This window comes from Coregonus clupeaformis, chromosome 24 (assembly GCF_020615455.1).
Source record: "Coregonus clupeaformis isolate EN_2021a chromosome 24, ASM2061545v1, whole genome shotgun sequence".
Taxonomy (NCBI): domain Eukaryota; kingdom Metazoa; phylum Chordata; class Actinopteri; order Salmoniformes; family Salmonidae; genus Coregonus; species Coregonus clupeaformis.
The window spans coordinates 24,425,222-24,450,862 of NC_059215.1; the positions used below are offsets into that span (position 1 = coordinate 24,425,222).

At 45.7% G+C, this 25,641-nt stretch overlaps 2 protein-coding genes across 14 annotated transcripts in view; one reads left to right on the forward strand and one right to left on the reverse strand.

Annotated features, from left to right (window-relative positions):
* Positions 1-1,045: 1,045 nt before the first annotated feature.
* Positions 1,046-23,526, forward strand: LOC121538407 (bile acid receptor). 5 transcript variants are annotated; one of them, XM_041846367.1, is made up of 11 exons: positions 1,046-1,116; positions 16,980-17,121; positions 19,590-19,958; positions 20,188-20,328; positions 20,751-20,881; positions 21,410-21,508; positions 21,624-21,723; positions 21,958-22,074; positions 22,235-22,327; positions 22,708-22,821; positions 23,044-23,526. In XM_041846367.1, exons 2-11 carry the CDS (start codon positions 17,025-17,027, stop codon positions 23,259-23,261), a joined length of 1,479 nt encoding a protein of 492 aa, XP_041702301.1. In that variant the 5' UTR covers positions 1,046-1,116; positions 16,980-17,024; the 3' UTR covers positions 23,262-23,526. The 5 variants fall into 5 exon arrangements, with proteins under 5 accessions (XP_041702301.1, XP_041702299.1, XP_041702300.1 ...); XM_041846365.2 differs by lacking the exon at positions 1,046-1,116 and adding an exon at positions 16,274-16,823; XM_041846366.2 differs by lacking the exon at positions 1,046-1,116 and adding an exon at positions 16,274-16,823 and having other exon boundaries at positions 23,047-23,526.
* Positions 23,527-24,209: 683 nt separating this feature from the next.
* LOC121538406 (plasma membrane calcium-transporting ATPase 3-like) overlaps positions 24,210-25,641 on the reverse strand; it is a 37,078-nt gene continuing 35,646 nt past the window's right edge. For 6 of the 9 annotated variants that reach the window (XM_045207099.1, XM_045207102.1, XM_045207100.1 and 3 more), the window contains one exon: positions 24,210-25,612. In XM_045207099.1, the coding sequence (XP_045063034.1) occupies positions 25,175-25,612 (438 nt within the window). In that variant the 3' untranslated portion in view covers positions 24,210-25,174. The remainder of the gene's footprint in view (positions 25,613-25,641) is intronic. The other 3 variants (XM_045207107.1, XM_045207106.1, XM_045207105.1) reach the window with 1 other exon arrangement.

The following is a 25,641-nucleotide window of genomic DNA, read 5'->3' on the forward strand; positions in this document are numbered from 1 at the left end:
CAGCTGTGCTAACATAATTGCAAAATGGTTTTCTAATGATCAATTAGCCTTTTAAAATGATAAACTTGGATTAGCAAACACAATGTGCCATTGGAACACAGCACTGATGGTTGCTGATAATGGGCCTCTGTACGCCTATGTAGATATTCCATTAAAAATCAGCCGTTTCCAGCTACAATAGCCATTTACAACATTAACAATGTCTACACCGTATTTCTGATCAATTTGATGTTATTTTAATGGACAAAAAAAAAGGCTTTTCTTTTGAAAACAAGGACATTTCTAAGTGACCCCAAACTTTTGAACGGTAGTGTACAGCCCTCAATGCTCTCTAGTTTTACACAATGCAATGAATTGAGGGAGGTATCAACTACTGTTTAAGATATCGCCTCATGAAGTAGGCCAAAGCAAGGTGTGCACACTCTCAGGAAAGATTTGTCAGTGCAATGATTTGACTTGAGCTAAATTATAAGGTTTGCCTACCGTGGCCTATGTATCACTGCATAGTTGTAGGTGCGTATATTTCTTTGCAGGCATTATTCATTTTTATAAATGACTGATCATGTTTGGGGAAGGAATCACATACATTACATTTCACAGACAATAACCTTGTACACTATAGTGACATCCTACTTACTGTATTGGATACAGTATCCAATACAGTGGTCCTCTGTAGCTCAGCTGGTAGAGCACGGCGCTTGTAACGCCAGGGTAGTGGGTTTGATCCCCGGGACCACCGTTACACAAAAATGTATGCACACATGACTGTAAGTCGCTTTGGATAAAAGCGTCTGCGAAATGGCATATTATTATTATTATATCTCTGCAAAATCTACTTTCAGAGCCCCTCTTCTTGAAAGAAATCCATGGTATCTAATACCCTAATCTATCTCATACAATGTTTCTGATATTGTGTCCTGTCTTTTGTTTGAGAGGGTAAGTTCTTGTTTGTACTTTGTGTGAGTGTGTGTTTGCGTGAGCGTGTGTAGCGTGTGTGCATGTTTGGCAAGTGTAGGATGTCAGAGGCTGGACTGCAGTCAACATTACAAATGTAAGGGGAGGAAAAATCAAGAGGCTATCAGAAGAGTCAACACATGAGGAAGAAGACCACCACTGGTGAGTTCATATCACAATTTTTAATACATTTTACTGGATGAAGAGTAATAGCCTTGTTTCAATATGAGCCTTTATTCAAACTCTGCTATGGACTGTACATTTGGAAATCGTAGTTTTACCATCATTTTCCCCAAAGCCACTAGAATGTGTCCTCTTGTTAATGTGAAGAAGCTCAGCGGTGTCCTACTTCTCTTGAGAAACTTGCTACCTGATAGAGGAAGTGCTAAGGAGCCATAGTGCATCTTACTGCCTTACAGAGAAACAGAGAGATTTAGAAGTTTTAACTGTGTGCTTTGGAAGGGTAAACAACTAAGTCTACAGTTTTTTTATTAGTTTTATGTTTATTTTTACACATTAGTGATGCAAGCAAGAAGGAACTGACATTGGACAGGTTAGAGAGGTTTGATGGTTACACTTGCACTTTAAAAAAGGTTTTTGCCACAATGTCGAGCCAGTGTTTTGACTTGATTCTGTGTCCGTTCTGTCCTGACAACAGTAGCCTAACACATTTATGAACTTTTTAAGACCTGCTGTTACAAGTAATGCATAAGGAACATTTAGTTGTTAAGCTTGCATCTACAGTATGTAGGGGGAAAAACCAAAATCTTGATTCTGTGGAATCCATTTGAGAGAGAAACATTTTCTGAAACCTGCAGTTGTACTAGACTAGCTCAAGCTTTCTAAAGCGACAACAGTGCCTTACAATTAGGTAAACTGTAATCAAATACTTTTATTGTGAATATTATGTTAGTATGTTCCGAATGTATTTCTAATAAACTGTTTGTTTCTAGTTAGGGCGATAACTTCAAGAGGTGAAATTAGTTCCTTTTCACATTTCACAACAACGGTATCAATGCACATTAACTGTGGTAAAAACAATGCTATTTACAAAACTGTAGTAACATTTTTAGTATTTACAAGTATTTGCAAAATACACACACACACACACACTGCCCCCTCAAATGTAGCACTGGACTTTACCCACAAATCCATCTACTGGCCCTCCCTGCAAGGCCACTCTAATCTAAGTGTACGTTTCCTGTTTGAATCAGTAAACACTGTGCTATCTGAATCAGGCTACCAGCAAACAGTGTGCAGCGATAAACAGACAACTGGGGAGACATGCTGAAGGAAAGAAAGAGAGAGAGATTTATTGTGTGCTTACTGCCTTCAGTCCACATTTTTTGTGAATCAAGGGTAAGGAGTTTAAGCCCACTCTTACCCTACCCTTCTCCTCCTCCTTCAACCTCCTCCTCCTCCTCCTTCACCTCCTCCTCCTCCTCCTTCTCCTCCAAAAAGCTTCCCTTGGGGATGTGCTACATGCTCAGGCCCTTGTCCAACAAGTGACAACTGGGCCAGACTAGAAGATCCATGGCCACATGTATACACTCCAATAAATTGTCCAAAAAATTAATGAATGCGCACCGACATCCACTCTTGTGCAGTCGTTCCCTTCGTTATTGTGCTCTCTCTCTCTCACAATCTCTTGGAGGTAGAGGACAGCATGAAGGATATCAAGGGCTTGTTTTGCCGGATATGTGAGGACATGACTAATGCAACAGTACAGTCGTGGTCAAATGTTTTGAGAATGACACAAGTATTGGTCTTCACAAAGTTCGCTGCTTCAGTGTTATGAGATATTTTTGTCAGATGTTACTATGGTATTCTGAAGTATAATTACAAGCATTCCATAAGTGTCAAAGGCTTTTATTGACAATTACATTAAGTTTATGCAAAGAGTCAATATTTGCAGTGTTGACCGTTCTTTTTCAAGACCTCTGCAATCCGCCCTGGCATGCTGTCAATTAACTTCTGGGCCACATCCTGACTGATGGCAGCCCATTCTTGCATAATCAATGCTTGGAGTTTGTCAGAATTTGTGGGTTTTTGTTTGTCCACCTGCCTCTTGAGGATCGACCACAAGTTCTCAATGGGATTAAGGTCTGGGGAGTTTCCTGGCCATGGACCTTAAATGTTGATGCTTTGTTCCCCGAGCCACTTAGTTATCACTTTTGCCTTATGGCAAGGTGCTCCATCATGCTGGAAAAGGCATTGGTCGTCACCAAACTGTTCTTGGATGGTTGGGAGAAGTTGCTCTCGGAGGATGTGTTGGTACCATTCTTTATTCATGGCTGTGTTCTTAGGCAAAATTGTGAGTGAGCCCACTCCCTTGGCTGAGAAGCAACCCCACACATGAATGGTCTCAGAATGCTTTACTGTTGGCATGACACAGGACTGATGGTAGCGCTCACCTTGTCTTCTCCTGTGTTTTCCGGATGCCCCAAACAATCGGTATTCATCAGAGAAAATGACTTTACCCCAGTCCTCAGCAGTCCAATCCCTGTACCTTTTGCAGAATATCAGTCTGTCCCTGATGTTTTTCCTGGAGAGAAGTAGCTTCTTTGCTGCCCTTCTTGACACCAGGCCATCCTCCAAAAGTCTTCGCCTCACTGTGCATACAGATGCACTCACACCTGCCTGCTGCTATTCCTGAGCAAGCTCTGCACTGGTGGCGCCCCGATCCCGCAGCTGAATCAACTTTAGGAGATGGTCCTGGCGCTTGCTGGACTTTCTTGGGCGCCCTGACGCCTTCTTCACAATAATTGAACCTCTCTCCTTGAAGTTCTTGATGATCCGAAAAATGGTTGATTTAGGTGCAATCTTACTAGCAGCAATATCCTTGCCTGTGAAGCCCTTTTTGTGCAAAGCAATGATGACAGCACGTGTTTCCTTGCAGGTAACCATGGTTAACAGAGGAAGAACAATGATTTAAAGCACCACCCTCCTTTTAAAGCTTCCAGTCTGTTATTCTAACTCAATCAGCATGACAGAGTGATCTCCAGCCTTGTCCTCGTCAACACTCTCACCTGTGTTATCGAGAGAATCACTGATATGATGGCAGCTGGTCCTTTTGTGGCAGGGCTGAAATGCAGTGGAAATGTTTTTTGGGGATTAAGTTCATTTTTATGGCAATTAATTGCAATTCATCTGATCACTCTTCATGACATTCTGGAGTATATAGTCCTGTGTAGCTCAGTTGGTAGAGCATGGCGCTTGCAACGCCAGGGTTGTGGGTTTGATTCCCACGGGGGGCCAGTATGAAGAAAAATACAAATGTATGCACTCACTAACTGTAAGTCGCTCTGGATAAGAGCGTCTGCTAAATGATTAAAATGTAAATGTATGCAAATTGCCATCATCAAAACGGAGGCAGCAGACTTTGTGAAAATTAGTATTTGTGTCATTCTCAAAATATTTGACCACGACTGTACAAATGACAGAGGAACATAACAACAGAAGCCTTTCCTGGGATTTGTTAATGTACTTTTACAATGACAAAGAGGAATCAGACAAACGTAATAATGACATAGTGTATTTGGGATTTGTCTCAATCTGGGACCTTAGTCAGTTATGGTATCAGGTGGAGTGATATAAGATGGATCCAAAGTTGACCCAATGTTAATGTGAGGTTGCTTTGTTGGGAGCTATGGAGAGAAATCGCAAGTTAACAGAGACGATCAATACAGAGGGTCTGTTTTTCTGCGCATCATCCAAGCTTGTATACGTAAATGTTCTTGAATCATCCAGAATCCACCAATAGTCAGGTTTACTTCCAGTTATATGTAACTAATTAGTCACCATAACTATTATTACTTTTATCACTTCATGTTATTTGTGTGTGCATATACTGTATGAATCCTACATACGGTGTACCTTCTCATTTGCACTGCTTGCTCAGCGCAGATGCTCAACACGTGGGATAGATAAAGTCTAATTAAATTAAATGCTGCTCGTTGCTCAGCTTAGTTCACACACAGGCCAGTGTAATGAGACAGTTGAGGAATGCGGTGAGGGTGGGAAGGACACCATAAGTTCTCTAGAGTCATGATGCATGTCAAACCCCATCAGCGAGAGGTAAGGGCAAATCTAGGGTCTCTCTCTCGCTCTCTCATCAGGGCTCAACTCGACCCAGTCAACTCCGAGTCTCCCAAACTCTAAATCTGCCCAGCGTCAAAAATTAACTGCAATACAAACAAAGCAGTGGCAAACATGTCCTTTAGGCTTCAAAGATGAGCTATCTGTCACACACACTCTTACAACACACACACTCACACACACACACACACACACACACACACACACACACACACACACACACACACACACACACACACACACACACACACACACACACACACACACACACACACACACACACACACACACACACACACACACACACACACACACACACACACACACACACACACACACACACAATCCCTAACCCTAACCCGTACTCTTACCCTTACCCTAACCTTAACCCTAATCTTAACCCAAAAACCTAACCTTAACCCTAACCCTAAACCTAACCCTAGCTCCTACCCTAACCCTAAAACTGACCCTAGCTCCTAACCCTAACCCTTAACGTAATTCTAACCCTACCACTAATTCTAACCTTAACCCTAACCCCCCTAGAAATAGCATTTGACCTCGTGGGGACTAACAAAATGTCCCCAGTTGGTCAAATTTTTGTTTGTTTACTATTCTTGTGGGGAATTCTGGTCCCCACAAGAATAGTTAAACACGTCCACTCACACACACACACACACACACACACACACACACACACACACACACACACACACACACACACACACACACACACACACACACGCACACACACACATACACACACACACACATAAACGCACACACACATACACGCACACACACATACATGCACACACACGTACATGCACACACACGCACACACACACACACACACACACAAACACATATTCACATACATTTTCTCTCAGACACGCACACACTCTTACAACACACACACATATTCACATACATTTACTCTCAGACACACACTCATACACACACACATATTCACATACATTTACTCTCAGGAGACTGAAAAGATTTGGTATGGGTCCACAGATCCTCAAAAAATTATACAGCTGCACCATTGAGAGCATCCTGACCGGTTGCATCACCGCCTGGTATGGCAACTGCTCGGCATCTGACCGTAAGGCGCTACAGAGGGTAGCGCCTTACATCACTGGGGCCAAGCTTCCAATCATCCAGGACCTACAGTGAGGGAAAAAAGTATTTGATCCCCTGCTGATTTTGTATGTTTGCCCACTGACAAAGACATGATCAGTCTATAATTTTAATGGTAGGTTTATTTGAACAGTGAGAGACAGAATAACAACAAAAAAATCCAGAAAAACGCATGTCAAAAATGTTGACATAAAGTCACATGTTTGCCATTTCAAAACACTGCCATTCAAAATGACACTACATGAGCTAATTGGCCAATACATGTGCCACCTGGTCAAACACCTCAATGGTTAATTGTTACCACTTCAATCAGGAAGTAAGCACTATGAAAAGACCACAGGTGAGCACCTTTTGTTTTACAACAACAATGGAAGACGTTGCAGAGAGAGGAAGAGGAAGAGGAAGAGGAAGAGGGAGGGTGAGAATGAGAGGGGGAGGAAGAGTGAGAGGTAGGGGTAGAGCTGGTAGAGGAGTTCATGGCCAAAGAAGACAACAACTTTCAAATGAAATCAGAGCAACCTTAGTTGATCATGTCATCAACCATGGGCTGACAATGCGAGAGGCTGGACAGAGAGTGCAGCCCAACTTGAGCCGTTTTACTGTCGCCTGTGTCATCCGGACATTTAGACTGGAGTACAGGTATGTAACCTAAATGTATTTCACACTATGTAGTACACCCCATGTCATAGTGTATCAGTTGGGTGACACCTGTTTACTTCATGAATGGCTGATGTCATACACTAACTGCACAAGTTTCCTGTACAATTTACTCTACTGTGGGGGAAATATCTTTAGGCTGCATTGTCCAAGCCCTATATTTTTGTTTTTTTGTTTTTCTAAAGGACTGAGAGACACTGTCAGTAGCTGAGTGTAGATGCGGTGAGGAAATCAAGCGCAGGAAACACGGGCGTTCGTCAACAGACTTTAGTTAACAAAATGCAGCACCAAACAGGCGAACAGCCAACCCAACCGGGAGGCAAAATACAAATTACGCACAACACACACAGTGCGTAAAATGAAGATAGCGCACACAGTGCGGACTCTCGGAAAACAACAAACACGAGAGTAATACAAAAGAGCAACAGCTTGACTATAAACAATACCACATAACACCTGCCCCCACACACGAAAACTAAATAGGCAACCAAATCAAACACTAACAAGGGACAGGTGTACAAACAGACAAAACCAAACAAACATGAAACATCGAACGGTGGCAGCTAGTACTCCGGGGACGACGACCGCCGAAGCCTGCCCGAACAAGGAGGAGGAGCAGCCTCAGCCGAAACCGTGACAGTACCCCCCCCTTGACGCGCGGCTCCAGCCGTGCGCCGATCCCGGCCTCGGGGACGACCAGGACGACGCGGAGCAGGGCGCGTAGGATGACCCCGATGGAACTCGGTCAGCAGGGACAGGTCTAATATGTCCCTCCTCGGCACCCAGCACCGCTCCTCCGGGCCGTACCCCTCCCACTCCACGAGATATTGGAGACCCCCATCCGGCGTCTCGAATCAAGGATGGACCTCACAGTGTGCGTCGGAGCCCCCTCGATGTCCAACGGGGGCGGAGGAGTCTCTTCTATCTCATAGTCCTGGAGTGGACCAGCTACCACCGGCCTGAGGAGAGACACATGGAACGAGGGGTTAATATTCCTGTAATCAATAGGCAGTTCTAACCTGTAACACACCTCGTTCAACCTCCTCAGGACTTTGAATGGCCCCACAAACCGCCGACCCAGCTTCCGACAGGGCAGGCGGAGGGGCAGGTTTCTGGTCGAGAGCCAGACTCGATCTCCAGGTGCGTACACAGGCCCCTCACTGCGGTGGAGATCGGCGCTCGTCTTATGCCGACGGATGGCCCGCTGCAGATGAACCTGGGCAGCGTTCCATGTCTCCTCCGAGCGCCGCACCCACTCATCCACCGCAGGGGCCTCGATCTGGCTCTCGTGCCAAGGTGCCAGAACCGGCTGGTACCCTAACACACACTGGAAAGGGGTTAGTTGGGTGGAGGAGTGGCGGAGAGAGTTCTGTGCCATCTCGGCCCACGGAACGTATCTCGCCCACTCCTCCGGCCGGCCCTGGCAATAAGACCTCAGAAACCTACCCACATCCTGGTTGACACGTTCAACCTGCCCATTACTCTCGGGTGGTAACCCGAGGTAAGGCTCACCGAAACCCCCAACCGTTCCATAAACGCTCTCCACACTCTGGAGGTGAACTGGGGGCCTCGATCAGACACTATATCCTCGGGTACCCCGTAATGCCGGAAGACATGGGTAAACAGAGCCTCAGCGGTCTGTAGGGCAGTAGGGAGACCCGGCATGGGAAGGAGACGACAGGCCTTCGAGAACCGATCCACAACGACCAGGATGGTAGTATTCCCCTGTGAGGGGGGAAGGTCTGTAACAAAATCCACCGAGAGGTGGGACCAGGGTCGTTGTGGAACGGGCAGGGGTTGTAGCTTACCCCTGGGCAAATGTCTGGGCGCCTTACACTGGGCACACACCGAACAGGAGGAGACATAAATCCTCACATCCCTGGCTAACGTTGGCCACCAGTACTTAGTGCTAAGGCAGTGAACTGTCTGGCCGATACCTGGATGTCCAGAGAAGGGGGACGTATGAGCCCAATAAATGAGGCGATCGCGTACCTCGAGCGGAACGTACGTCCGACCCACTGGACACTGTGGAGGACTTGGGTCGGTGCGTAACGCCCGCTCGATCTCTGCATCGACCTCCCATACCACCGGTGCAACCAGACAAGACTTTGGTAGTATGGGAGTGGGCTCAACGGACCTCTCCTCCGTGTCATACCGCCGAGACAGGGCATCTGCCTTCCCGTTCTGGGACCCAGGGATGTAAGTGATTTTAAACACAAACCGGGCTAGAAACATAGTCCAGCGGGCCTGGCGAGGATTCAGTCTCCTAGCTGCCCGGATGTATTCCAGGTTACGGTGGTCAGTCAAAATGAGGAAAGGGTGTTGAGCCCCCTCAAGCCAATGCCTCCACACCTTTAGGGCCTGTACCACGGCTAACAGCTCCCTGTCCCCTACGTCATAATTCCGCTCCGCCGGACTGAGCTTCTTAGAATAAAAAGCACAGGGGCGGAGTTTAGGTGGTGTGCCAGACCGTTGTGAGAGAATGGCCCCAATACCGGCCTCGGACGCGTCTACCTCTACCTGGAATGGTAAAGCGGGATCCGGATGCGCCAACACCGGCGCCGAGGTGAACAGGTCCTTCAGTCTCCCAAAAGCCCTGTCCGCCTCAGCTGACCACCGCAAGCGCACCGGACCCCCCTTCAACAGAGACGTTATGGGAGCTGCCACCTGTCCAAAACCCCGGATAAACCTCCGGTAGTAATTCGCAAAACCCAAGAACTGTTGCACCTCTTTCACAGTGGTTGGGGTTTGCCAATTACGCACAGCTGACACCCGGTCAACCTCCATCTTCACCCCTGACGCAGACAACTGATAACCCAAAAAGGAGACCGACTTCTGAAAGAACAGACATTTCTCTGCCTTGACATATAGGTCATGCTCCAACAGCCTCCTCAACACTCGGCGCACCAGGGCTACATGCTCTGCTCGGGTAGAACTGTACACCAGAATATCGTCTATGTACACGACTACTCCCTGCCCCTGCATGTCCCGGAAAATCTCATTGACGAAGGATTGGAAGACTGAGGGAGCATTCATTAACCCATATGGCATGACGAGATACTCGTAATGACCGGAGGTCGTTCTAAACGCTGTCTTCCATTCATCGCCCTCTCTAATGCGCACCAAGTTATATGCGCTCCTGAGATCCAATTTTGTGAAGAACTGAGCACCGTGTAATGATTCCATCATAGTCGCAATCAGAGGAAGTGGATAGCTGTACTTCACCGTAATCTGATTGAGACCGCGGTAATCAATACACGGGCGCAGACCTCCATCCTTTTTCTTCACAAAAAGAAGCTTGAGGAAGCGGGTGAAGTGGAGGCCCGTATGTATCCCTGTCTCAGAGACTCGGCGATGTAAGTTTCCATCGCCTTCCTCTCCTCTTGAGACAAGGGATACACATGGCTCCGCGGGAGGGCTGCTCCTAACTTGAGATCTATCGCACAATCCCCCTGTCTATGAGGCGGCAGCTGCGCCGCCCTAGTCTTACTAAACACCAGTGTCAAATCCTCATACTCGGGGGGGAATATGCAGTGCAGGCATTAGATTCGGACTTTCCACCGAGGTCGCCCCTATGGAAACACCCAGACACAGCCCCTCACACTGAGCAGACCACCCTTTAAGAGCCTTCTCTCGCCACGAAATAGTAGGGTCATGGGTAATCAACCAGGGAAGCCCCAGCACCACCGGATACGCAGGAGAGTCAATCAGATAGAGCTGAATCGTCTCCTCATGACCCCCCTGCGCCTCCATCTTAAGGGGCGCTGTGACCTCCCTAATCAACCCAGATCCTAACGGACGGCTATCTAGGGCATGTACAGGGAAAGGCTTATCAACGGGAAGGAGAGGAATCCCTAATTCTACACAGAACTGGCGATCTACAAAGTTCCCAGCTGCGCCTGAATCGACTAGCGCCTTATGCTGGGAACGAGGTGCTACCTGTGGAAAACAAACAGGCAAGGTTATGTGAATGACAGAAAGCTCTGGGTAAGTAGGGCGCCTACTCATCTGGGAGGACTCCCCAATGCGTGGCCTGCCTTCACCTCCACCGGGGGACCTTCCCCAACACCTAGCCGCAGTGTGCCCCCCACGGCCACAGTTGGTGCAGGGGACGGCCCCCCTCGGGTTCCTACTCCTCCTTTCTCTAGCGCCAGCACCTCCGAGCTCCATAGGGCTCGGCTCGGAGGTGCTGGAGGGTGAAATGGGCGACCCCCATCCGGGACGTCCACGGGTGGCGAGCAGGGTGTCCAACCGAATGGCCATGTCGACTAGTTGGTCAAACGTCAACATGGTATCCCTGCACGCCAACTCTCTTTGGACGTCCTCCCGGAGGCTACAACGGAAGTGGTCTATGAGGGCCCGCTCATTCCACCCTGCATCTGCCGCTAGAGTCCGGAACTCCAGGGCAAAATCCTGTGCGCTCCTCATCCCCTGTCGGAGGAAGAACAGACGCTCCCCCGCCGCCTTCCCTTCTGGTGGATGGTCGAACACGGCCCGGAAGCGGCGGGAGAACTCCGCATAGGTGATGGTAGCGGCGTCCATTCTCCTCCATTCGGCGTTGGCCCACTCCAACGCCTTGCCGGTGAGACAGGAGATGAGGGCGGAGACGCTCTCGTGTCCCAAGGGCGCCGGGTGTACGGTGGCGAGGTAGAGCTCCACCTGTAGCAGGAACCCTTGACACCCGGCAGCGGAGCCGTCGTACGCCCTCGGGAGCGAGAGCCGAATCCCACTGGGTTCGGAATGTGGACAGGAGGACTGACCGATGGGGATGGTCCGGTAGGTGGGGGCGTGGGTACCCCGCTGCTTTCCCATCGGTGGAGAGTGTTCATCACCCGATCCAAGGCGTGACCGATCTGGTTAATCCGGTCCTCCTGTCCACGAAGACGGTCCTCCATGACCTCTGTCGGCGCGGGTGCTCCTGCTGACTCCATGATGTGATGTGGTATTCTGTCAGTAGCTGAGTGTAGATGCGGTGAGGAAATCAAGCGCAGGGAAACACGGGCGTTCGTCAACAGACTTTAGTTAACAAAATGCAGCACCAAACAGGCGAACAGCCAACCCAACCGGGAGGCAAAATACAAATTACGCACAACACACACAGTGCGTAAAATGAAGATAGCGCACACAGTGCGGACTCTCGGAAAACAACAAACACGAGAGTAATACAAAAGAGCAACAGCTTGACAATAAACAATACCACATAACACCTGCCCCCACACACGAAAACTAAATAGGCAACCAAATCAAACACTAACAAGGGACAGGTGTACAAATAGACAAAACCAAACAAACATGAAACATCGAACGGTGGCAGCTAGTACTCCGGGGACGACGACCGCCGAAGCCTGCCCGAACAAGGAGGAGGAGCAGCCTCGGCCGAAACCGTGACAGACGCAACCATGGTGGAGGAAGGGGCCAAATGTTCACCGGGGTACAGGAAGCTGCCATTGTAAGCTTGGTTTTGGAAAATAATGAAATCAGATTACGAGAAATTCAAAGCCACATCATCCAAGACAACACCATATTTAACAACATTCAACGAGTCAGTCTGTCCACATTGGCTCGCATTCTCAAGCGAAACCAAATCAGAATGAAACAACTTTATAAGGTGCCGTTTGAGAGAAACTCTCAAAGAAACAAAGAGGTCAGACGAGCATATGTGGATGTAAGTACAATATTGACTGCAGTATACTACACACATTGTTTCCCAGTGTACTGGATAACACCATATTGACTGCTTTTGTTCTTTGTTTTCAGGGAGTACTGGAAATGGATGCTCATGCAATCCCACATGAGTTCATCTTTATAGATGAGGCTGGGTTCAACCTAGCAAATACCAGAAGAAGGGGGAGAAACGTCATTGGCCACAGAGCCATTATAGATGTTCCTGGCCAACGTGGTGGGAACATCACAATGTGTGCTGCCATCTCCAATACGCATGGTGTCCTCCACCGTCATGCCAACCTTGGACCATACAACACAGCCCATATTGTCACATTTCTGGACAGACTCCACAACATTCTCATACCACCAGAGCGTATGAATGATGCAGACCATCAAAGAACCCGGTACGTTGTAGTATGGGACAACGTGAGCTTTCATCGTGCAGCCCCAGTCCAAAACTGGTTTGCTAACCACCCACCATTTCTCGTGCAATACCTCCCACCATACTCACCATTTCTGAACTCCATAGAAGAGTTATTTTCGGCATGGCGGTGGAAGGTATACGACTGGCAGCCCTTTGTGCGCATGCCTCTTGTGCAGGCTATGGAAGAGGCATGTGATGAGATTGATGTGGGTGCGATTCAGGGATGGATAAGGCACTCAATGTGCTTCTTCCCTTGATGTCTGGCAAGGGAAGATATTGCCTGTGATGTGGACGAGGCGTTGTGGCCAGACCCAGCTGTGTGGCAAGATGCTGCCTAATTATATTTCTTGCCTTTTTTTTTATATATATTTTTTTCCTGCAATTTTCTTTTTCAGTTAACTGTTTTTTGTGAGCATATTTTTGTTCAGTCCGATGTAAATATATCTGCTGTGCAGATGTTGCACTGACTTGTTTGGTGAAAAATAAAGAAATAAATGTTTCAACAGCATGTGTGTGTATCTGCAAATATTTCTGTGCATGTGAACAATCTGAAGAATTTTCTACAATTTGAACTATTTTAGCATTATGGCAAAGCATACTTAAGATGAGAGTGCTTTTCATTATGCCCAACAGTGTGTAGTTGGTTAGACAAAAATCTGGTAATATGAATGAAGTGTGTGCCATTTCGTGCAAACGTTTGATTTTGATAATACTATATGTAGTTTTGGTTGCAGTGCTTCATTTTGCAGGATATATGAGGTATTTTGCAGTTTGGGTGTGTGGTTTTGTGAATTGTGTTAAGTATTTTGATAAAACCAGCCTAGTTTGCAAAATTGTGTTTTAGCAATTGGGAAAAACTGTAAATTGATTTGCATTTTAATGAGGGAAATAAGTATTTGACCCCTCTGCAAAACATGACTTAGTACTTGGTGGCAAAACCCTTATTGGCAATCACAGAGGTCAGACGTTTCTTGTAGTTGGCCACCAGGTTTGCACACATCTCAGGAGGGATTTTGTCCCACTCCTCTTTGCAGATCTTCTCCAAGTCATTAAGGTTTCGAGCCTGACGTTTAGCAACTCGAACCTTCAGCTCCCTCCACACATTTTCTATGGGATTAAGGTCTGGAGACTGGCTAGGCCACTCCAGGACCTTAATGTTCTTCTTCTTGAGCCACTCCTTTGTTGCCTTGGCCATGTGTTTTGGGTCATTGTCATGCTGGAATACCCATCCACGACCCATTTTCAATGCCCTGGCTGAGGGAAGGAGGTTCTCACCCAAGATTTGACGGTACATGGCCTCGTCCATCGTCCCTTTGATGCGGTGATGTTGTCCTGTCCCCTTAGCAGAAAAACACCCCCAAAGCATAATGTTTCCACCTCCATTTTGACGGTGGGGATGGTGTTCTTGGGGTCATAGGCAGCATTCCTCCTCCTCCAAACACGGCGAGTTGAGTTGATGCCAAAGACCTCGATTTTGACCACAACACTTTCACCCAGTTCTCCTCTGAATCATTCAGATGTTCATTGGCAAACTTCAGACGGGCCTGTAGGATTTGCGGGCGCTGCAGGATTTCAGTCCTTCACGGCGTAGTGTGTTACCAATTGTTTTCTTGGTGACTATGGTCCCAGCTGCCTTGAGATCATTGACTAGATCCTCCTGTGTAGTTCTGGGCTGATTCCTCACTGTTCTCATGATCATTGCAACTCCACGAGATGAGATCTTGCATGGAGCCCCAGGCCGAGGAAGATTGACAGTTATTTTGTGTTTCTTCCATTTGCGAATAATCGCACCAACTGTTGTCACCTTCTCACCAAGCTGCTTGGCGATGGTTTTGTAGCCCATCCCAGCCTTGTGTAGGTCTACAATCTTGTCCCTGACATCCTTGGAGAGCTCTTTGGTCTTGGCCATGGTGGAGAGTTTGGAATCTGATTGATTGCTTCTGTGGACAGGTGTCTTTTATACAGGTAACAAACTGAGATAAGGAGCACTCCCTTTAAGAGTGTGCTCCTAATCTCAGCTCGTTACCTGTATAAAAGACACCTGGGAGCCAGAAATCTTTCTGATTGAGAGGGGGTCAAATACTTATTTCCCTCCTTAAAATGCAAATCAATATATAACATTTTTGACATGCGTTTTTCTGGATTATTTTGTTGTTATTCTGTCTCTCACTGTTCAAATAAACCTACCATTAAAATTATAGACTGATAATTTCTTTGTCAGTGGGCAAACGTACAAAATCAGCAGGGGATCAAATACTTTTTTCCCTCACTATATATACTAGGTGGTGTCATAGGAAAGTCAAAAAAATTGTCAAAGAGTCCAGTCACCCAAGTCATAGACTGTTCTCTCTGTTACCGCACGGCAAGCGGTACCGGAGCGCCAAGTCTAGGACCAAAAGGCTCATTAACAGCTTCTACCTCCAAGCCATACAACTGCTGAACAATTCATCAAATGGCCACCCGGACTATTTACATTGACCCCCCTCCATTTGTTTTTACACTGCTGCTACCCGCTGTCTATTATCTATGCATAGTCACTTCACCCCTACCTACATGTACAAATTACCTCGACTAACCTGTATCCCCGCACATTGGCTCGGTACCGGTACCCCCTGTACTCCTGAGTGGCGCAGTGGTCTAAGGCACTGCATCGCAGTGCTAACTGTGCCACTAGAGATCCTGGTTCGAATCCAGTCTCTGTCACAGCCGGCCGCGACCGGGAGACTCATGGGCGGCGCACAATTGGCCCAGGGTAGGGGAGGGAATGGCCGGCAGGGATGTAGCTCAGTTGATAGAGCATGGCGTTTGCAACGCCAGGGTTGTGGGTTCGATTCCCACGGGGGGCCAGTATAAAAAAATATGTATTCACTAACTGTAAGTCGCTCTGGATAAGAGCGTCTGCTAAATGACAAAAAAAAAAAAAAATATATATATATATATATAGCCTCGTTATCTTATTGTGTTACTTTTTATTATTTTTAACTAGTTTATTTGGTAAATATTTTCTTAACTCTTTCTTGAACTGCATTGTGGGTTAAGGGCTTGTAAGTAAGCATTTCACGGCGCATGTATTTGGCGCATGTGACAAATAAAGTTTGATTTGTATTGATAGACACACACGCACACACTCATACACACACACACACACACACATACACACACATACACTAATACACATACACACTCATACAGACAAACATGCATATAAACAAGCAAACATGCATAAGCCCGCGCGTGCACGCGTGCACACACACACACACACACACGCACACACACACACACACACACACACACACACACACACACACACACACACACACACACACACACACACACACACACACACACACACACACACACACACACACACACACACACACACTACCCACCCAGGGAGAGTAACTACAGCATAGTAATAGTATACTGTGTAGATGGGGAAGAGTATTAAAGGTATCAGGATGTTTATGGATAATATAATACATAATACAAAGATTGATCACGGGTCATGTCAAGTTTTGTTGGTACAGAGACAAGATAGCAGTGAGTTACCAACTACGGCTAAATCATTGATCCCACTTTGTGAACTCCTCTCCCACGACACACACAGGCTCAGGTGGGTGATTATTGGGTCCCAGCTGCTCCGTGGTGGGGTGGGATCCACCCAGGCCAAACCTGAGCTCCCCACCAGGGACAGGCCCCCATACGACAGGACCTCTCTCTTCCCTCTGAATACTCAGCCAGAGCAGCTGTTTGGACATGAGTCCCATCTCTGTCTTCTTCTCACACTCTCCTCGCTGTCCCTCGTCTCCCCGTGATGCCTCTCAGAGGAGCAGAGATCCATCACACTGCCACAGACTTCAGCTGCACGCCTCCCCGGTGGACAACAGTAACCTTTAGTTTTGCATCATAGAGGGTATCTTAAAATAGGCAATGATATCACAGTTAGGAGACTGAGGAGACCTGTCGTCAGCGTGGATATAAACAAATGTTTGGAGAGTTGCAGATTCCTCAGATGTGTGGTTCCCGGTGTGTGTGTCAATAGATTAAGCGGGTGTTCCTAGGGACTGACTGTGGATCAGCTGTCCAGATGAGAGAGTGGAGCGAGTCGGAGATGACCATGTCTGCCGGTGGTTACCTCTCCACCTTTGATGGATACGGCATCACCGAGCCTCTGCAGTACTACGGTGAGCGACTCTTTTGATCTGGACTGTCTGCAATTATACTAAAATAATCTAGTCCGATTTTTGAGGGGTTATAAATTGTCTGCAATACTATGGTATGCTGATCCAAACACAATTTATCCTGATACATACCCTGTAATTGTATGGTGATGACCTAATCGAATCAAAATGTAATGATTAGACATTTATATTCCGCATGTTTATGCTTGCTTTGTTTTGCTTTAGTTTGTGTGTTGCTTTTTTGTTCAAATGTTTAGCGCCGTAGATTAGAAAAGGAGACTTGTAGGGATACACAATGTGGGTCTAACATTTAGAAAATAACTGTTTTTATTTGTATTTTTTCCAATACACAGGATGTTAGCTAACAAAAAATGTCATTGGAAAGAGGGGCTATTTATAATGGTTGCAGTGGAGAGTTATGACCTAATACGAACTATGAGGTTTCTTTCTTCAAATTGTTGTCCTCTCCTCTCCAAGCTGGACGGATGGATATGACAAGCTGCATGATGGGGGGTAGCGTTCGTGTTCGTGGGAAGGAGGGAGGCCCGGGTGTTTACACAGTGCTGAAACGGTTTACAAACAGAGCTCACCACAGCGTTGTCACACAAGCACAAGCTCAGTATTGGCCTCCATCCTCGCCAGGACAGGAAACATCTGGGAGACACAGAGGAGAGACGGAATGAGTTAGGAAAGTAGAGAGAGAGAGAGAGAGAGAGAGAGAGAGAGAGAGAGAGAGAGAGAGAGAGAGAGAGAGAGAGAGAGAGAGAGAGAGAGAGAGAGAGAGAGAGAGAGAGAGAGAGAGAGAGAGAGAGAGAGAGAGAGAGAGAGAGAGAGAGAGAGAGAGAGAGAGAGAGAGAGAGAGAGAGAGAGAGAGAGAGAGAGAGAGAGAGAGAGAGAGAGAGAGAGAGAGAGAGAGAGAGAGAGAGAGAGAGGAGGAAGGCTAGAGAGAGAGGAGGAAGGCGAGAGAGAGAGAGAGAGAGAGAGAGAGAGAGGAGGAAGGCTAGAGAGAGTCTAGGTTCTAGAAGAGGGGTGGGGAAGGTTGTGGTTGAGAATGGGGTGAGTGTTAGGGTTCAGAAATGAGGGGTCATAGGTCAGAGGTTGGATTCTAGAAGTCACTGTGGTATTCAGTCCATGTCAAGGCATCAGAGCTGTGGCTGAAAGAAGATACCTCTCACTATTTCAGTTGTTTTCTGAACTAATAAAACGCCAAGAGACTCAGGTTATGGAAGAGGATCTTTCTGATCAGAGTGACTGATTTAGGGCTGATCTGTGACCAGATCTTCTCCTTATAATGCAGATGTGCTTCAGAAGAGCTGCCAGGGGCGACACCAGTCTACACGGCCACAAAACACTGAATTAAACTCTATAAAAAATATCCAAATCATAAACAATGCTGTACCCTCTCAGCTGCATCCTGTTTCCACAGTCCAAACTGGTTCACAAGGTCTTGCTCAGATGTTTTTTTATTACCCCCCACAGCACCAATAAAAGACACGTAAGATTGTGGACAAGGAACACATTCTTGTGATGCACTTTGACTTAGAAACCAGTTTGACTGTGATAATAAAAATGCATTTATTTAGTCATACAGTGGGGAAAAAAAGTATTTAGTCAGCCACCAATTGTGCAAGTTCTCCCACTTAAAAAGATGAGAGAGGCCTGTAATTTTCATCATAGGTACACGTCAACTATGACAGACAAAATGAGAAAAAAACGACTGATCTGTGTAAAGGAAAGAATGAATGGGGCCATGTATCGTGAGATTTTGAGTGAAAACCTCCTTCCATCAGCAAGGGCATTGAAGATGAAACGTGGCTGGGTCTTTCAGCATGACAATGATCCCAAACACACCGCCCGGGCAACGAAGGAGTGGCTTCGTAAGAAGCATTTCAAGGTCCTGGAGTGGCCTAGCCAGTCTACAGATCTCAACCCCATAGAAAATCTTTGGAGGGAGTTGAAAGTCCGTGTTGCCCAGCGACAGCCCCAAAACATCCCTGCTCTAGAGGAGATCTGCATGGAGGAATGGGCCAAAATACCAGCAACAGTGTGTGAAAACCTTGTGAAGACTTACAGAAAACGTTTGACCTGTGTCATTGCCAACAAAGGGTATATAACAAAGTATTGAGAAACTTTTTTTTATTGACCAAATACTTATTTTCCACCATAATTTGCAAATAAATTCATAAAAAAACCTACAATGTGATTTTCTGGATTTGTTTTCCTCATTTTGTCTGTCATAGTTGACGTGTACCTATGATGAAAATTACAGGCCTCTCTCATCTTTTTAAGTGGGAGAACTTGCACAATTGGTGGCTGACTAAATACTTTTTTTCCCCACTGTATGTGCCGGTGGACCCTCTAGGCTAGCCACTAGATGTTCCCACATCCACTCCTGTGGTGCACGTAAACTTAACCGGTGTGACCAGGACCAAAACACTTCATTCATTTTGTGTTGTTATCCCATCATACAGATGTGCTGGGGGACCCTTTGGGCTACCCTTTCCAGGAGCCAGACCTACAGGTCCTAGCCTTCAGCCAGCAGCAGTACAGCCCCGTCAACGTGCAATTCTCTGTCTACGAACCACCTTCCTCGCAGCCCTGCCACCCACCCTACACCCACCCTTACAGCCCCCACTACCTGGAGGCTCCCTGCGAGCCCAGCCCGGAGCCCCAGTGTGGAGGCCTGGGGAAAGGGGGAGGCGGGGTAGGTCTGCCCCTGGTCAAGAGGACCAGGCTGGGCCCTGGAGGGAGGGTGAGGGGCCTGGATGAGCTTTGTGTGGTGTGTGGAGACAAAGCCTCTGGCTACCATTACAATGCCCTCACCTGTGAAGGCTGCAAAGGTAGGGGAGGCAGTGTTTTCATCAAAGTTTACAACAATATTTGGGGGGTCAATCTGAAAGTTTTGTCACAGAGCCCGCTACTTCTGATATCTGTCTGAATATGTGGTTAGAATTGAAATTGAAAAATCTTTATCTGGATGAACTTGAATTGAAATGGACCCCAACTAGAGGTGGTTGCTACTCCAACCCATGTCATAATCTCTATCGTTACTGTACTCCTGTGTTTCAGGTTTCTTCCGAAGGAGTGTGACGAAGAAAGCAGTGTACCGGTGTAAAAGTGGCGGAGGCTGTGAGATGGACATGTACATGCGGAGGAAGTGCCAGGACTGCCGCCTGCGGAAATGTCGTGCTGTGGGCATGCTAGACGAATGTGTGTGGAACATACTATATCAAAATGCCTGTAGGGATATTTGAACTATTTTGAACAGAAAGTCATGTGAATACTTTGAAGAGAGGTAAAGTCAGATAGCAATAAGATCAAGAATCGTGACATTTTACATTTATATTTTAGTCATTTAGCAGACGCTCTTATCCAGAGCGACTTACAGTTAGTGAGCAGTTAGTGAGTGCATACATTTTCATACTTTTTTCATACTGACCAGTGATCATATCTCCAATTTAAAGCCAGGCGGATATAAACATATTTCATTGCTAAGACAACTAAAATACATTGGACATGGATCCCTTGCAAAAATGTGTTATATCTCAATACATCTCCCCCAGTTAAATAAAGGATAAATGAATGAAAGATAATTGCCTATGTGAGTCTGACAGAAGCAGTTGTGTTGCCAGGTCTGCTGACGGAGGTGCAGTGCCAGTCAAAGAGGCTGAGGAAGGGAGCCAAGCACAGAGGAGGAGGGCCTGAGGAGGAGGAAATCAGGGAGAGCAGGAGCGTCAGCTCCACCAGCAGGTTACCAGGACAGGTACATCCCTTTCTCCTCTCCTCCTCCATTCTAACTTTCTCATCTAGTTTTCTGACCTTAAGTATTTTGATTAACTTTCTTGAATATTATGAATGGGGAAGACATTGTAGCTTGCCGTTTCTGAAAGATACCCCAAGATCATATTATTTGTCCAAAGCAAATATCCAAGGGTCTAAATAGTTACAGACCGTTGGATGATCATCTTGTAGAATGGTTTGCACCACTGGAGTACCCGGATCTCTTCCTCAGACCCCAAGTTAACTTACTTTGATTCATAAGTGGCCCTCTCCCAGATTACTTTCTTGGACTTCCAGTTTAAGTTCTTGAACCATCACATTTTTGGACAATCAGATAATTTTATGCATAGGTCTTTGGAATGCTCCATCAGTAGCCTGTAACACTTGTGACTGATTTCTTATGGGGCCGCCCTGTAATACAAACCCTGCTTATACTCCAAGTCTGTGTCAGAATGGTAATTTCACTCAGCAATCAACTGATCTGTTTGTGATGCATTTTCTTCTGTGACAGGTGGTGTCTGCAAATTTGTCAAGAGAACAGAAGCATGTGCTGGACACGATGGTGGAGGCTCTTCGGCAGTACAGGGTGCAGGACGCAGGACACTGTAGGGTGGGTCGCTGATTAGAATAGTAATTCTGTTGTCAATGGATTGAGATTTGAAAGTTGTGTTATCATTTTTCTTCTCATCTCATTGAGAGCTTATTCAGGCAGTTTTTTTCTGCAGGTGTTTGAGGAGACTTGTACAGAGGATGGTGGAGACAGACTAACGGACATGGCCTCCCCTCCCTCTCAGAGGCTGCTGCAGTTTGCCAAGAGTGTACCTGGTGAGTTGGGCCTCATCTCGTACATCAGATTCCTCTCCTTTCTTGTTTCTGCACTGATATGAAAGAACCAGACAGGTCAAATGGAAAGCAAATACCTAGTAAGCATACACCATTTTGCTTTCACCTACCATATGTTTTCAGAACAAAAACACCCCTCTTTCGCTCTCTGTGGCCCCTCTGCTTCTGAACTACCTCCTGCAGTTTTAACTAATCTAGCGTCTGGTGTCCGTGTAGGCTTTGAGCTCCTGAACTGCTCGGACCAGAGCACCCTCCTCACTAGTTCCTCTGTGGAAGTCATGTTTCTGCTCTCAGCGCAGCAGTTCACCCAGAACCCTGCAGCTTCTAGTCCAGGTACTGACACCACTACACCACCATGAGGATTGTGGGTGTCTGAGTCATTTGGCCTGGCTCTATTTCAGCCTACCGAAGAGGTAGGGTATAGGGATGGAAATGGAACCGAGCCGAGCCGATTATGACATAGAGCTAATCGTTTTCTTTCTTCTTTTACAAGCACTACAGCCTTTCAACATCTCAACTCATCATTGGCTGAAAACCTTGGAGTCCAAGGAAAACATTCATAGTGGGACCGGCCCTGTAAACTCAGGTAAGGCACACTGTCCTATCTTATTAGATACAGTATATCCACCACCATTGTATCCCATCTTACGAGCTTTATTTACAATACTATTTGAAGAGAGGTTCAACGGATAAGGTAATTTTTTTGACGTTTTAGCTTATTTTCCACTAGCATTGCTACTGGCTAGCCAGGAGAATCTGAACATTGCTAAATAACCAGCTAAACAACTTAAAAACTGTTTGGATGAAACCAAAAAAAGGTACGTCGAAAATATGCTAAAACTTCTAAATAGTGAACTAAAACCTTTAAAGAAATTAGAATGAAGCATGCAGTGGGGCAATAAAGGAAAGGGGGTGTTTTTACTCTATCCTTCAATTGTGTGTCTTAGCTAGTGTGTCTGTGTGCAGGAGTCAATGAGGACCTGCTAGGACCCGTGATCAACTTCTTCCACAGCATGGCAGCACTGGGGGTGACCGAGGCTGAATATGCCCTGCTCACTGCTACAGCACTGCTATGCTCAGGTGATTGGCTCTCTATGCCTGACATATTACTGTATGAAAAGCAACATGTATTTAGGAATTAATTTTTAATACATATATCACCATACGTTTTTCTTAATAAAGACATACTTTTTATTGACTTATCATTTTCCTCCAAGAGTGTCTGAATATCTCCTCTAGCTTGGCCAGATAGTGACGAGCAACTCATGTATGTCGTTCTGTCATCTACTGTATCTCTGTTAGCAGACGAAGCGTCGCTGCGGGTGGTGGCGTGTGTGGAGAGCTTACAGGAGCTGATCTTGGAGTTGCTGTCCAGAGTGTGCGGAGCCTGGTGTGGAGCCCAGGGCCCTCAGGGAGCCCAGCGCTTCGCTCGCCTGTTGGGGAGACTCACGGAGCTGCGCACGCTACGACACAACCACCTCACCCTGCTCCGACAGCAGCCCTGGGACAGTCAGCCCTGAGACAGACACTGAGCACACAGAGACAGGGATACAAATAGTTAAAATAATATAGATTTAGACTTACTTTTGTATGTTTTATCGAATTTGTACCCCAAAAAATTAATTAACACTATTGGCCATATATGATTATGCAGTTTATCATGAAAAATACCATTATTTTCAGTGACTGGTTTTTACTGTAAAGTTTAAAGTGACAGACCAGTATTAAACCAATATGAGGTTTGTTATATGCAGTACACAGAGGTATTAAAAGTATTTTATCATACCTTGGCAGTCATCCTGTTTGTGTCAACTTGTTTTCAGGATGAAAATGAATCAACCACCATAGTAGGTCTGTTATACCTTGTTCTCTTGGAGTTTAAAGGGATAGTTAACAAAAAATATAAATGTATATTATTTTACACTTACCTGGAATGTTGTCGGTCGACAGTAGTAGCTTGGCAGTTTAGTGCAAAACAGTTTATTGATATCAATTGTGTCTAACATCAGAAAACATGGCAATACACCTTACAGATACCTCAGTCGTCCAACTTCTATTGCAACCATATCACTCCCACACTGTGATAAAAGGAATTCTTTCTCATGGTTGCTGAATTTCTTTTCTTCAGACAGCTTTAATAAGTGCTCCACAAAGCTGGGAGACATCCTATTTTCTACTTTCAAAAAACAAAATCACTCTTAAAACGCTATATGTGGAAATGTAAGTAAAACGTAAAAGAAAATATATATTCAATGGTTTTGTTCTGTTCTGATATCTAACTGTGCCACTGTAAAAGCTGTGACTAGTTATCACTGTTGATGGCAGTAAAGCATAGTTGGGTAGAAACACATAAAACATACAGTCTAATATTGTTTGATAGATTCTAAAGTACATCAAAAAGTCATTTTCATTTTGTGTTATGTGATCTACGCAAACTAAAAGACAAAAATGAAGAGAATACACATGGATTAATAAAATAATCATAAATTCCTTTAATCATTACGCACAACTTAATATTTTCAATACTCAGTTCAGTTGTTCCTTTTGTTCATGGAAGTGTCCAAATGAATAACTTCATTCAAGACATATCTATATGAAGAGAAGAACCAAAACTATGAGTAGTACTTTTTGTGACTTTTTTTTAATAGCATATCTACTATTTTCTTAACATTTTGTGTTTTTAAGTTGTTGTATATGTTTATAAATTTATTTGTATAGTTATATTTATTTTTTTATTTTTTAAGACATACACAACACATGTAAACACAGAAAAGGAAAAAAGGGGACATGACCAGAAGGAGTATATAAAAACAGAAAAACAAGGAGACAAATACAGCAGTTAAGCGAACAAACAATACATACAGACATACATACATACATGGAAAGATAAAGCTAATTAATGAAGCATCATTAACTGGAATATAATAATTGTAGTAGTAATTGTAGTAATTGCAGTAGTAATAACAATAGTAATAATCTGAACAATTATATTGTTAAAAAGCAGAATGAATTAACCCCATTTCACTTTCCATTGAGTCTTTCATATTTTCAATCAAAAGGGCAAGAATCAATTCCAGTTCATTCTTGTCTCTACTACACCAATCACTCCTCTATTGCGTGCCTAGATATACATTTCAAAAGTGTCAATCAGAGTCTGGTGGGGTTAGCATCGTTGGATTGTGGAGCTTTTTGAGAGGATATGTGAGTGTTTTGAAGCAGAGAGTGCAGGCTAAAAGCAGTGGCTGTGGGGGAAAGGTTGGGCAAGGAAACAATCCATAAAACCATTGGTCTATACAATGTCATTTCCAGGTAATACTTTCTCTTTCCATGTCCAGTTTTCCTCTTCATTCCCTCTTTGTTGGGTTACATCCATGTCCATCAAAGTCATTGGTGTTTCCTCTCCCTACTTGTCAACCATGTGCCCAGATCATAGTTATAAACAGGTCTCCAAGCTGTGCAATGGGCTGGCGGGGCGGCAGAGAGAAGCAGCTGGTATTCTTGCATCTTTTGGGTTCAGATTATCTCCATTCTCAGCATCAGCAGCAGCAGTGGCGTTGTTGTTGCAGTTGAGTGTAACGGGGAGGCTCTGCTGGCGGTAGGGGGCTGGGCGGGAGGCGGAGCGGCAGCGAAGGGGAGGCTGAGGGGGCTGGGCAGGGGGAGGAGCTTGATGAAAAGCCAGGCGAACATTGTTGCAGTCTGAGCGCTCTGATTCTTCGGTTTCAATGTCTGTCTCGTCAATCAAGGGGATGTTGTGGACCAAGTCACTGATGAGAAATTCTGGGTGTGCCATGAAGTCGTGGATGGAGTTCTTGGATTCCGGCTTCTCAATGCCATCATAAAGTGGGTTATGGAATGCTTTCACCACTCGGATCTATGTTGAATTTTGTATATAATGGTCAA

What these genes read in the sequence shown, in the direction of transcription:
- LOC121538407 (XM_041846365.2), top strand. Translation starts at nt 16,752, where the DNA reads ATGCCTCTCAGAGGAGCAGAGATCCATCACACTGCCACAGACTTCAGC. An exon ending in CGCCTCCCCGGTGGACAACA is followed by an intron (nt 16,824 to 16,979) that starts GTAACCTTTAGT and finishes GTGTGTCAATAG; the next exon opens with ATTAAGCGGGTGTTCCTAGG. An exon ending in CCAGCAGGTTACCAGGACAG is followed by an intron (nt 20,882 to 21,409) that starts GTACATCCCTTT and finishes CTTCTGTGACAG; the next exon opens with GTGGTGTCTGCAAATTTGTC.